This window comes from Aquarana catesbeiana, linkage group LG05, assembly GCF_042186555.1.
Source record: "Aquarana catesbeiana isolate 2022-GZ linkage group LG05, ASM4218655v1, whole genome shotgun sequence".
Classification (NCBI taxonomy): Eukaryota; Metazoa; Chordata; class Amphibia; order Anura; family Ranidae; genus Aquarana; species Aquarana catesbeiana.
Genome location: NC_133328.1, coordinates 365807528 through 365821626, shown reverse-complemented (window position 1 = coordinate 365821626; position 14099 = coordinate 365807528). Strand labels below are relative to the sequence as shown.

At 41.4% G+C, this 14099-nt stretch overlaps 1 protein-coding gene across 3 annotated transcripts in view; it reads left to right on the top strand.

Annotated features, from left to right (window-relative positions):
* LOC141144852 (vacuolar protein sorting-associated protein 4B-like) overlaps window positions 1–14099 on the top strand; it is a 146708-nt gene that overhangs the window by 70001 nt on the left and 62608 nt on the right. For all 3 annotated transcript variants that reach the window (XR_012244475.1, XM_073630934.1, XM_073630933.1), the window contains one exon: window positions 3214–3269. Coding sequence is in view for 2 of the 3 variants with exons in the window: in XM_073630934.1 (XP_073487035.1) it covers window positions 3214–3269 (56 nt within the window). In the remaining variant the exon portion in view is untranslated. The remainder of the gene's footprint in view (window positions 1–3213; window positions 3270–14099) is intronic.

Sequence of the window (14099 nt, the reverse complement as noted above, 5' to 3'; positions counted from 1 at the left end):
TGTGGGGTCTTATTGACCCCATATCTCACTATCAAGAGGTCCTGTCATGTCATATTCCTATTACAAGGGATGTTTACATTCCTTGTAATAGGAATAAAAGTGATCAATTTTTTTTTTTTTTCGAAAAAGTGTCAAAATAAAAAAAAAGAAAATATAATTAACAATAAAAAACAAAAAAAAATTTTTTTAAAGCGCCGCTGTCCCCGTGTGCTCGCACGCAGAAGCGAACGCATACGTAAGTCCCGCCCACATATGAAAACGGTGTTCAAACCATACATGTGAGGTATCGCCGCGAACGTTGGAGCAAGAGCAATCATTTTGTCCCTAGACTCCCTCTGTAACTCAAAACATGTAACCAGTAAAAAAATTTCAAGCGTCGCCTATGGGGATTTTTAAGTACCAAACATTGGCGCCATTCCACGAGCGTGTGCAATTTTGAAGCGTGACATGTTAGGTATCTATTTACTCGGCATAACTTCATCTTTCACAATATGCAAAAACATTGGGCTAACTTTACTGTTTTGGTTTTTTTTAAAACACAAAACAGTTTTTTTCCCCAAAAAAACGTGTTCGAAAAATTCCTGTGCAAATACTGTGTGAGATAAAAAGTTGCAACAACCGCCATTGTATTCTCTAGGGCCTTTGCTAAAAAAAATATATAATGTTTGGGGGTTCTATGTAATTTTCTAGCAAAAAAAGGATTATTTTTTCATGTAGGAGAGAAATGTCAGAATTGGCCTGGTAGGCAAGTGGTTAAGGATGCAGCAGCTGGCTTCCCGGCCCCCTCCTTAGCAACCACCTATATACAGTGTGTTTAAAGAGGGAACAAATGGTTTAAAAATCAATGTCAGTGGATCGGATGTAAGCGGATGTCGTCCGCTAACATCTGTTTTTCGTCCGTTCTGATTTTTAAACGGGTTTTCTTCCATCTCAAAAAGTGGAACTTAATGGAGGCGGATGTCAGGGGATGTCAGAGGATGATCATCCGCTAACGTCCGCAAGCCCATAGACATACATGTATGTCCATACAAAAATGGTAAGCTGTGCTAAGTAAGACTATAAAGGTATGGTAATATATTATTATTATTATTATTATTATACGCGATTTATATAGCGCCAACAGTTTACGCAGCACTTTACAATGTATAGGGGGGACAACACAATTACAGTACATTTCAATACAAAAGGTACAGGAGGGCCCTGCTCGTAGAGCTTACATTCTAAAGGGAGGGGGTGGTGGTACAAAAGGTAAAAGAGCTTGTTTCCTCCCGGGACCGGACCGAGCCTGCTACGTGAGCGGGGAACTGCTGACCGTGGGCTATTTAAGGATAACTTTAGCGAAGGAGAGGAGGTGTCTGGCTGAAAAGCATAGAGACCCTGGATGGGGTATAAGCCACAGGCGGATGCGATCTCCCTAAAAAGAGATCAATACAGCTGGTAAGCAGCAGTAGTTTCTCAGGTGGAGGAACCTTTCTATTCCAAACTTATCACTATTTCTTGGGTGTTTTTCGTTTGAAGTCACCTTTAATCAGCGAACTGAGAATACCCTATGCAAGTGGGAACACCACTTAAGTGTGGAATCTGTTTTTCAAGAACTTTCTGTTGATGTGAATTTCCCAGAGGACTCTCAGCCTAGACATATATTGTGTAACTCATTTGTTTTCATCCAGTTTTTACACTCATGTTCAATTATTTTAATTCATATGGTTATATTTTGAAACCACGTACTTTGGTGTATCCTACCGTCTAATTGGGAGTGATTATATCCTCCATCTGATATAGACATTGAATATATGTGGACATATATTACCATACCTTTATAGTCTCACTTAGTGCAGCTTACCATTTTTGTATTTGCTATATTGTGTGTATCCCACATTGAAGCTGCAGCAAGACTTACTACTCATCATACTATCTCTTAGTAGAATAGCTTACTAGACAGTGCAGTATTTTCACCTTTGACATACATGTATGTCCGCTTTTCATCCGACAACGGATGGAGGAAAAACAGACATACGGAACGCCCATGTGAAATGACCCTCAGACAGCTTTAAACGTGTGTAAAGAAAATTTGTTCTGTATATTATTTGTGTTTCTATGCACACAGCACTAATAATGTTTTCATTACATGTTTGCATTCTTTCGAGTCCTCATTAGATTTTGGCCTGCCTATGTTATGCCCCTTGTTACCATAAAAGTACATTTGTAATATTAATGTGATACGTACGTAATCATGTGTATAAAAACCTTCAATTGCGTCAAATAAAATAGAACAGTTATTTTGGAAAGATGCTGAGTGTATCTTTTGTGTCTGTTCCCTACTGCAATAGTTATTATTAATTTGGAACCACTAATCAATATGAGGATAGGAGTTGCCTATCTATAAAATATCCAGAACAGTTGGCGAGCTTTGCCTAGGAGGGAATTTACACATGTTATGTACTACACTGAGAAAAGCTTTGTGAACATGCCCCATATGTGCAATGTTTCGTTCATTGTAATTTAGAGTTACAGTTTGACTGTTGTTATGAATTTTAAAACCCAAGTTAATGCACAAAAAAAAACCTTTGCAATGGGGCTCAACGCAAAGACGAACTAAACCCATCGATTTCCCAAAACAATTAAATTCAAGGCATGCCGTGAATAATAACTGTGACCTTTGCTTTTGCCATCAACCAAACTGACCAGCCATCGATCAAATGGCAGGTGTCATAACTGATCACATGTGCAGTGCCATGGCAACTGCAAATAAAACAGAGACTAAGATGGCAACTTCCTTGGTTGTAAAGTTTAGGTCGGTTTAGTTCTACTTTAAAGTGGAACTAAACCCATCAATTTTAACTTTCCCCAAAACAGTTAAATTCAAGACATGGCATGAATGATAATTGCTACATTTGCTTGTGCTATCAACTGAACTGCCAAGCCATCTATTGGCTGGTATCATAACTAATTACATGTGCAACATTATGGCAACTGCAGATCAAACAGAGGCTAAGATGGTAGCGTCCTTGGCTGTAAATGATAGGAGGGTTTAGTTCTGCTTTGGCAAACATTTAACTTTTACAGTGTGGGATACTTTTTGCTGTATCTGGAGTAGGACTTTAATATATGCTTTGCAGTTGGTAATTAAATAAACAGTATTATGAATTTAGTGGTTATCTAACTTTTTGATTCAAGTAAACATGGGTAGTCATTTTATTTCTATTAATTTAGGAGTGATAGTGATGAAGAAGACCTAAAAAAGAAGAACATGCCAAGGCAGCTTCAAGGTCACATTTTATTTATGTATATAATAAAAATATCATTGTATTTTCTTGTGTTTACTTGTTTATAATGTGAGACCCGTCCTGACAGTTATGTTGGACCAATGTAAGTATGCATGTGTCATACCTGGAAGATCCCTGTGGAAGTTGGAAATCACTGTAGTAGACACTGCTACTAAAGTGATTGCCGCTGGCTTCCAGATCCTGTGCCAAGCAGCTGCTCAGGTTGCCTGCTGAGCACGGGCACCATTCAGAGAACACTTTGCATTTTGCAAAGCTAAGCATTCTTTGAATGGACGAGGTGCCACAGTGGTGACATCACGATCTCCACCAAATCCAATATTGGCAGCATTAGTTACACTGCCTTGAAAAAGTATTCATATCCCTTGAAATGTTCCACATTTTGTCATGTTACAACCAAAAACGTAAATGTATTTAATTGGGATTTTATGTGATATACCAACACAAAGTGGCACATAATTGTGAAGTGGAAGGAAAATTATAAATAGTTTTCCAAATTTTATACAAATAAATATCTGAAAAAGTGTGGCATGCATTTGCATTTAGCCCCCCTAAATCAATACTTTGTAGAACCTGCAATTACAGCTGCAAGTCTTTTTTAGGATGTCTCTACCAGCTTTGCACATCAGGTTTTCTTCTAAGATTGCCCTGTATTTGACTACATCCATCTTCCCATCAACTCTGACCAGCTTCCCTGTCCCTGCTGAAGAAAAGCATCCCCACAACATGATGCTGTCACCACCATGTTTCATGATGGGATGCAGTGTTCAGGGTGATGTGCAGTGTTAGTTTTCCACCACTCATAGCATTTTGCTTTTAGGCCAAAAAGTGAAATTTGGTCTCATTCTTCCACATGTTTGCTGTGTCCCGCACATGGCATCTCGCAAACTGCAAACGTATGGCTTTCTTTCAACAATGGCTTTTTTCTTGCCACTCTTCCATAAAGCCCAGATTTGTGGAGTGCACGACTAATAGTTGTCCTGTGGACAGATTCTCCCACCCACCTGAGCTGTGGATCTCTGCAGCTTCTCCAGAGTTACCATGGGCCTCTTGGCTGCTTCTCTGATTAATGCTCTCCTTGCCCGGCCTGTCAGTTTAGGTGGACGGCCATGTCTTGGTAGGTTTACAGTTGTGCCATACTCTTTCCATTTTCGGGTGATGGATTAAACAGTGCACTGTGAGATGTTCAAGGTTTGGGATATTTTGTTATAACCTAACCCTACTTTAAACTTCTCTACAACTTTAACCCTAACCTGTCTGGTGTGTTCCTTGGCCTTCATGATGCTGTTTGTTCAGGAAGGTTCTCTAACAAACCTCTGAGGGCTTCACAGAACAGCTGTATTTATACTGAGATTAAATTACACGCAGGTGGACTCTATTTACTAATTAGGTGACATCTAAAGGCAATTGGTTCCACTTTTAGTTAGGGGTATCAGAATAAAGGGGGCTAAATACAAATGCATGCCACACTTTTCAGATAAGTATTTGTAAAAAAAATTTTTTTTACACTCCTTTTTGTTATGGGAAGTTCCTGTCCTGCTGGCAGAACACAGTGCTCTATACTGTATTAAGCTGATACTACATAAAGTACATACAGTGCTTCCAGCAAGTGCATGAATTAGTGAAGGAAATAGTTGGTTTGAACCAGCTTGCACCAAACAAGCTATTTAAAGTTAAATCAATCCTAGTGTTAGGCTTTATTTACCAAAACCAACAGAAGGCCCAGCTTTTCATTGATGGTATTATATTTGGGTTCCAGTGTCCTTTTTTTTTATGGGAAAGGTTGTAACTCTGTTTCTAACTTAAAACCTGTTGATTCTTTCAAGGAAGTCATAAGTAAAGTGCTTTTTAAAATAAATTTATGGCAATCAGATGGCCAACCACTTTTTTCTTCTTCCGTTTCCTATTTATCATTTATCCCCATTGGTATAGTTTCCTAAAATTAATCCAATGGGTTTAGATTAATTGAACATTTATCTTTTACAAAAGTTCAGTCCCTTAAAGTGTTACTAAACGCACAACAGTAAAATCAGTCTGTATATGCCGTAAAGCATGCTTGTTATACTCACTGTGCATTGTGTAAAAAGGCTGTTTGGTCCTGTCTTCTCTGACCTTCCCCTTCTTCCAGAGTGCCCAATTTATCTCCTGATAGTACAGAGCCTTGGGGACACTCTGCACATGCTCAATTTGGTGTGTATTGCTAGAGAGTTTATATTTTCTTGGGAGGGTGCATGTGATCAGTACAGGGCCAATTAGCGCTGTCCAGACAGATAATCAGGGGTCCTGTAGCCTGATAGGACAGTCAGAGCAGAATGAAAACTCCTCCTACAAGCTTTAACCAGGCACTGATAGAAGTCATAAGACTGTTGTATACTGCTGATGAGAAAAGGTATTTAGCGGTTTATATTTACTAAAATAATTGCATTTCCATGTTCTGAGTACTGTGGGAGATCATATATAGTGATTGCACTGGGTTTAGTAACACTTTAAAGTAGTTGTAAACTCTTACATATACCCCGTGAAGTGACTAATCCCAGGTGATACACAGAGATGAAGCAAATCCTGCTACATAATCAGGCTTTGATTCAGTGCACTATTATTTGGACAATACCTTTGTTTTTATATTGATTTGTTCTTTATGTGAGTTTTTGGAGTTGAAATGACTTTCTGAACTACTGTACACTTATGCCCCGTACACATGATCGGACTTTCCGACAACAAAACCGTGGAATGTTGTTCGAAGGATGTTGGCTCCAACTTGTCTTGTATACACACGGTCACACAAATGTTGGCCAACAATTACGAACGCGGGAACGTGGTGACGTACAAGACGTACAACGAGCCGAGAAAGAGGAAGTTCAATAGCCAGTTCCGCTCCTTCTGCTTGATTCCGAGCATGCGTGAACTTTTGTGCGTCGGACTTGTGTACACACGATCGTTGGCGGAAAATTTGAGAACCTGCTAGCCAACATTTGTTGGCGGAAAGTCCGACAACAAATGTTCAATGGAGCATACACATGGTCGGACTTTCAGCCAACAAGCTCACATCCAACATTTGTTGTCGGAAAATCTGATCGTGTGTACGGGGCATTTCTTCGGCATCTGTATAGATAAGTCTAATGGTTTGCCAGTGGCTAAGATTGATAGTTTCAAGAAACAGAAATTATATTTTTTAATTGGATCAAATACTATTAAATTAATTACAATCGTTATTGGACCTTCTGTCTTTTGCTGCTTGTGTTATAACTGTTGGTAAGATTTTTTCCTCGTAGTTTATCATTTGTCTCTTCTGGTTAAAAATCACTATTTGCTCATGTTTGACTTCATAGATAAATGTGGATATGTTTATATGGGCCCATTTTTAAATGATTTGAACTGAAGGTCACTGTGGCAGGACAATTTTGTTCTAGATGAGGATTTTTAACTGTTTACTTATTCTGCTGGCCTTTTGGTTTCATAGCTGTTTAGCATACGTATTGTTCTGTGATCAGTGGCTTTCAAAGTAGATGCAAAAAGCTGCAAATAACATCGTGCTCTTCAAACTTTTCCCTGTAGTCATCACTGTTGAAATTTCGGGTCCCTATTTTGTTTAGCAAACCTATTTTAATCTTATTACATATCAAGGGCATTCTTTACGTTTTTATTGTCCAGCATCTAAATTCTTTTTTTTTTTTTTTTTTAAAGAGATTTTATTGAAGGTTTACAGGTTTACAGAAATCATAACAGTATAATATAATATAAAGTCATCATCAATACTAGAATGAGAGGTTTCTTGCAGAAAACAGTGAGATTGCGTAAATACATATTCATCGCATTGTCCGTGTGGGGTATAGAAGATTTAACCAATGTGGGATATATTTTGTTTAAATCTTTGTATTGGTAGCTTGGTAAAGAGTAATATGAATGCTAGGTAATCTTCAGTGCACTGTATCAGAAGGAAAAGGTACATGTTTGTGGTGAGTGTTGCGTGAAGTATAGACATATACCGACAATGGCAATCCCTGTCTCCGTACACCCCTAAAGGGTTCTAACTGTGTCCGGGGTGGGAGTAAACATGTGTGTAGAGCTGTTACAGGTAGGGTCGGTTCTACCTAATATGTGAAGAGATCCAGTATATGTGTATCATAAACCTAGACTATAAAAGGCTAAGGTTGGTGAAGTAAATGTAGATCAAGAGATTTTTCCATAGGTGTATGTCTATATGTGCCATGAGGGTCTTCTTGTAAGGTGTATATAGTAAGAGGTATTCCATATACTGAGGGTGAGTCGGGCTTTGGTGTAAGAATGGAGTGTGTGTGTGTGTGGGGGTGAAGGGCGGAGGGTCATGGGGTGGTCATCAACGAAAGCTTCAGTTTGCTTTAGGTGATGGAAGAAGAGATATTAGTGGAGTTGTTTGTTTCCAGTGATTCTTTAAAGTGTGACCAGCATGCCCAGGTTTCCCAGTATTTAGACGGGTTGTCTTTAGATTGGTGTATGAGGTTTTCCATGTCAGCTATTTTGTCAACCCTTTGTATCCATTCAGTCATCGTGGGTGGGGAAGTACTTCTCCAGTGGACCAGTATACAAACGTTTGCCGCATTAATAAGGTGGAGTACAAGGGATTTTTTGTATGTTGTCCTTGGGATGGAGGAATAATGTAGTAAAAATTGAGTGGGAGTGAAGTCGGGGGTATATGTCGTGATCTGTGTGATTAGTCGGTGGACATCCATCCAAAATGGTTGTTTGAGTGGGCATTCCCACCATATATGGAGTAGAGTGCCATGCGCCACGTTGCATCTCCAGCATATCGGTGGGATGCTAGGGTGTAATTTGTGAATTTTGTCAGGGGTTCTGTACCATTTTGTGAATATCTTATATCTGTTTTCCTGTGTGGAGACGTTAATGGAGCCTTTATGCATAAGAGTGTATATGTGCCCCTAGTCGTCAGTGGCTAGGTCTATATTGAGGTCCGTTTCCCATTGCTTTACCAGTTTGTCCTCTTTTATTTCGTGCATCGAGAATAGGAGCGAGTACACAGTCGAGATTAAGTGTCGTTGGGGTTCTTTGCTGTTGCAAAGGAGTTCAAAGGGTGTATAGTCTCTGTGCCATAGTGAATTGGGTTTAGAGACATGTAGAAAGTGTCGGATTTGAAGATATTTATATAAAGGAACGTGATAGTCTGGGAATTTGGAATTTATGGCTTGGTGTGACAGGAGTTGGTCATGCAAGAAGAGTTGTTGTACTCTAATTTGGGGCCTATGCGGGTCTAACTGTGGGTCTCTTGGTGTCAAGCCTGGTGAAAATTCCGGGTTGTCTTCTAGAGGAGTCATGGGTCCATGTGTGGGTTTTAACTTTAATTGTTTGCATGCCTCCCTGAAGTGCGTCATTGTAGCGTTGATTAATGGGTGTGATTTAAGTTCTCTAGGCAGAGTAGTGGGGAGGATCCAAGGTAAATGTGCTAATGGAATATGGGAAAACGCATTTTCAAGCTGAGTCCAATCTTTGGAGTTGATATGTACATGCCAGTCGACAATTCTTGTCAAATGGCATGCCCAATGATATTTCTGTATATCCGGTAGGCCAAGGCCTCCTTTAAATTTGGGAAGTGTCAATCTATCCCAGCTCAGTCTAGGTGTTTTGGAAGCCCATATGACGTTTCTACACATCCGTTTATATGCTAAGAAGAAGGATATTGGAAGTTTGATGGGTATGGCTTGGAAGAGATAGAGAAGCCTAGGTAGGACGTTCATTTTTAAAATAGCAGTTCTGCCAAACCAGGAGAACGGTCCTGTATGCCATCTGTGCAGATCACTTTGGATGGTTTGTAGGACATGGAGAAAGTTCTGTGCATAGAGGTCAGTCAGTTTGGTAGGGATTTTGAAACCCAAGTAGGTAATGGCTTGTGTTTCCCAACCAAAAGGGAAATTGTTTTTACATTGTGTAACCGTTGTGGTCGGTAGGGTAATGTTTAGGGCTTTGGATTTTGAGAAATTGATTCTTAGGTTAGAGAGAAATTTAAAAAGCGAGAAGTCTTTGAGGAGGTTGGGAATAGTGTTTATCAGGTCTGTCAGGAATAGTAGAATGTCGTCCGCGTAAGCTGCTACCTTGTATTGTTTATGACTAATTTCCAATCCTTTGATATCTGGGTTCTCTCTTAGTTTTCGAAGCATTGGTTCCATTGTGAGTAAGAAAAGTAAGGGGGATAGGGGGCATCCCTGTCTAGTACCGTTAGATATGGAGAAGGCGTCTGACAGTCGTCCATTTACCCTAATTTTGGCTGTGGGGGAAGAATATAGAGTTAGAATCATCTGAAGTAGATGCTGCGGGAAGCCCATTGCAAGAAGTGATGCCTCCATATAATCCCATGCCACTCTGTCGAATGCCTTCTCCGCATCCAAAGACAGAAAGAACCCCTGTGTAGAAGTAGTGGAGAGCCAGTGTTGAATGTTCAGGGCTTTTATAGTATTATCCCTGGCCTCTCTGCCAGGGACAAAACCCACTTGGTCCAAAGATACTAATCTAGGGATCAGAGGGAGAATGCGGTTGGCTAAGGCTTTGGCGTAAAGTTTGACATCCACGTTTAGTAGGGATATGGGGCGATAATTAGAAACCAGCGTGTTGTCCTTGTTTGGTTTTGGAATGAGGGCGATATGTGCTTCTAGGATGTCTTTACTGGCCGTACTGAGTGGCGATAAGTTATTAAATGTCCTGACTAGTTGAGGGATAAGTGTGTCGGGGAAAGATTTACAGTAGCTTACCGTAAGGCCATCCGGGCCTGGGCTCTTTCCTGGTTTTAGTTGTTTCAGTGCGTTTAGAATCTCCTCCACCGTTAATGGCAGGTCTAAGCCAGTGGATTCTTCAGCTGTAAGAGGAGAGGGAGTGTATTGGTGTAGGAAATCTTGGATCGCTGTCTGCCGGTCAGTTAGGGAGGATGTTCGCTGTGGGGTAGGTAGGTTGTATAATTTGGAGAAATATTGCACAAATTGATCTGCTATCTGTTCGTTCGTAGTTAAGGTGTTACCTGCAGGGTCTTTGATTGTGTGGATAGTGTGGGCCGCTTTCTTGGTTTGGAGAGCTCTAGCCAACAGCCTCCCCGATTTATTGCCAAATTCATAGAAGCACTTTTGTGTTAATGCATATTTACGGTAGAGTTTCTTATGCAACTCCCCCAAGATTTTTTCTCTAGTTTGAGTCAGCTCAGTGAAGGCCTTAGTGGCTAGGGATGCTTTATGTTTTTGTTCCAAGTTGTAGATACGTGTAGTCAGTTCTTCTATGCGTGCTTTTCTAATTTTGTTTCTTTTGGCAGCCAGGGAGATGAATTCTCCTCTGATTACACATTTGTGTGCGGCCCAAATGGTATCAGGCGGAGAGTCGTCCTTCTTGTTTTCTGTAAAATAGTGTGTGAGAGTCTCGGATATAGTCTGAGTCGTGACCAGGTCAGTGAGTAAAGAATCATCAAGTCTCCAGATGTGTGGTTTGATTAATGTGGTGGGGAAATTTAAGGTCATAGTGATGGGATTGTGGTCTGACAGAATCATTGGTTCAATAGTTTCTTTAGTGAGGAAGGATAGGTCGTTTTGAGTGACAAAGAAATGGTCGATTCTGGAGTATTTGTTATGTGGTGATGAAAAAAAAGTAAAGTCCTTGTCTTTAGGATGTAATGTACGCCACGTGTCATGTAGTAGAAGTTCGCTGAGTTGTGTTTTTTTCGCGCGTATCGCTCTGTAAGTAAGTGAGGACAGTCCATTGGACGTGTCAATGGAGGGGTTTAAGGCTACATTGAAATCTCCACCGACGATCAAGGTACCTGAATAGAATGTTAGTAGTTGTTGGAATGTATTATGGAAGAAAGCAACTTGATGCGTATTAGGAGCGTATACATTAACGATGGTAAGGGGCCGATTGTGAAGTGTACCCTTTATGAAAAGGAACCGTCCTGATGGGTCCCTTTGGACATTTGAAACTTGAATTGGGCAGTGCTTAGAAATTAGAATGGTAACTCCCTTAGACTTAGCTTCTTGATTTGACGCATGGTATACTGTTGGGAAGTGTTTGTCATGTAGTTTAGGAATATTATCTGTTCTAAAATGGGTTTCTTGAATAAGCACAATATGAATATTAGATTTTTGCAAAGAAGACAGTAGATGTGAACGCTTTTCAGGCGTGTTGAGGCCGCGTATATTATTGGAGCAGAGTTTGAGTTGTGCAAAAGTTTGATCCTTATCGTGTGGTTTGCTAGTGGAGCCCACTCCCTCTGCCATGATGGGATGTATGTGGGGGTTAGAGGGTGGTTAGGTGAGGGAAGACAGGTGGTGTTGTATTTAGTGTAGTCTTAAGCGTGACGTAGTGAGCACTACGAGTAACCGAAGAGGGGGTGAAGGTCCAGCCGTCCACCTCAATATTAAGGGAGATCGGTCGTGTACAGATCGGGAACAACGTGCACACCACTCTTGGCGGTATTACACTCTGTTCCACCACCGTGTGGGGGTTGGCTTTCACCGAACACGGGAGAGTGCCTGAATATCACGGAAGTCCTGCTACGCTCCGACCATGGGTGGAAATGTAGGAGGTATGGAAAATTTTAAATTATGTGGGGTGAAAAATGAGAGTAATCTCATTAAAGTTGAAGAGACGAGATAGAAGGGTCACTAAGTGAGGTTGGTAAAATTCAACGTATAAAACCTGGTAAATAGGATTAATTTATTTGTTTGTTCTCTCACCATGTTGGAGAGTGTGAGGAGTTTCCAAGGTTGCCACTCAGTCTCATGGGTGCCAACAGTGGAAATCCCAGAACATGAGTTTTAGAGATGTAGTCTAGTATCGTATAGGTAAAGCCAAAGCTTAAAACTAGTGCGTTAGAAAACATATCAACATATAATCGAATAATATAACATGTAAGTAAAAGTAATATTAACTAGATGCAATTCCTAAGAGAAGGATTGGGCAATATACTTGCGATGGTAGAGTGAAGGTAGAGTGAACATGTGGTTGTTCTTCTCAGGTAAGGCACGTGTTTTAGAGCAGTCCCCTGCAATAAGTATAACAATAGGACATTTTGATCCAGTTAACATATGTCCTGAAAGTAGTGTATAAGATCCGGAGGAAGTATAACTGTGTAAGACGTCAGGGGAGTCAACGTGTTCAGGTATAGTCATCCGCTCTTTTGCACTGATAGTGCATACCGCTAGAGACGATGAGTACTTCGGGAGTGAAGGCAGTGTTCGATATCATTATGTGAGCTCTTAGGTGTGCGATAGGTGGAGTCTGACATATTAGGAGAATCTTCTGAAGCCTCTTGGAGATTATTGCAAGGTAAGATGTTCAAGATCGGTCGCTAAAGCAGCAGAGATCTGTTGTAGTGGGAGCGGTAGTCCTTCGGTCCGGGTTCAGTGACGGCATTATCTGCGTGGCAGTTCAGTAATGATTCTGTAGAGTTCCGAGCGTCACAGCATATCCTGGAAGGGGTGCTACAGAAGGCGCCGTGTTGAAATAGGATACGTCAGTCTGATGAGCTCCGGAAGTTAGTCGCGTGGTGTTATGGGGATTGTAGTTTAGGTAAGTCTTGGTACGGACACAGTTGAAGTCATTGGTCTAGGATACCAAACTGCTTGCGATGCAGGGAGGAGTGTGATTGAAGTGGGTACAGACTTTTTAGGAGGCTGTTGCTATTTCAGAGGGGGCTTCAGTAAGGTTGATACTTTAACACCGTAAAGTAGGTCTAAATGCAAACTCAAATAAATGAAAGTTCAAACGAGCCAAACGTGGTTCAACAGTGAAAGCCGATTACTGTGTACCTGTGATGGGTTTTTAGCGATCCCGTCTGGCTCTCCGTGAGCTGGGAGAGTCGGTTGGGCTGAGAACCGGTTGCAGGCTGTGAGAAGCGGGACGGATACTCAGAGCTGACGGAGAACGTCTCCTTCTATTTCTGGTAGCTTGTGTCTCCATAGGCTCTTCAGGTGAGTGTCCCTGTCGAACAGCGGAGCGGCGGAAGTGTGCGTACCAATTAGGTATCTCCAATAAGGGGATGTTTAGGGAAGCACAGAAGTGTGGGAGGTCTTCCGACACTTTCAGGAGAGCTGTGCGACCCTGTAAGGTTGCTGAGAGGCAAAATGGAAATTTCCATTTGTATGGAATTCCTTTATTGCGGAGGACGTCAAGTAGGGGTCTCAGGTCTCTGCGGTGTTGCAGCGTAATGCCGGAAAGATCTTGATAAATTTGAATTGTTTTCCCCTCATGTACAATTTGTGGTTTGCTTCTAGCCTGTTTGAGGATGTCCTCTTTGAGTTTAAAATCAACTAAGCAGCAGACAATGTCTTTCGGGGGATCAGTATCCCTCCCCTTGGGTCTCAGGGCTCGGTGGATCCTCTCCATCATAATGGAGGTCTGGTTAGGTCTGTTTAAAAGACTATTGAATAAGCCTGTGACTGAGGGTATGATTTGGTCCCCTTCAATCGCTTCAGGTATTCCTCTGACCCTTAAATTATGGCGCCTGCCTCTATTGTCGAGGTCTTCCAGGTGCCTTTGCATGTCCCGCAATTGGAGTGTATGGGTATCGACGTGGTGAGTAGTTTTTCGGAGCTGTGTGTCATGGCTCTCTGCCCTCCTTTCAACTGCCTGTACTCTGTCAGTAAGCGCGTGAATATCTAATCTGAGTTCTGAGATGGCCGCTAACAGGGTGTCCTTTATGTCCGTGGCAATAGCCCGGAGATCGTGAATGTTTAAATGGGGATGTGGGGAATCTTCCGTGCCTTCCCTATCTGTGGAGAGTGAGGGAAGTGTGACGGGTGACGTCCCCGATGATGAAGGAGCCGTAGCTTGTGAATTCCTCTGCCGGGA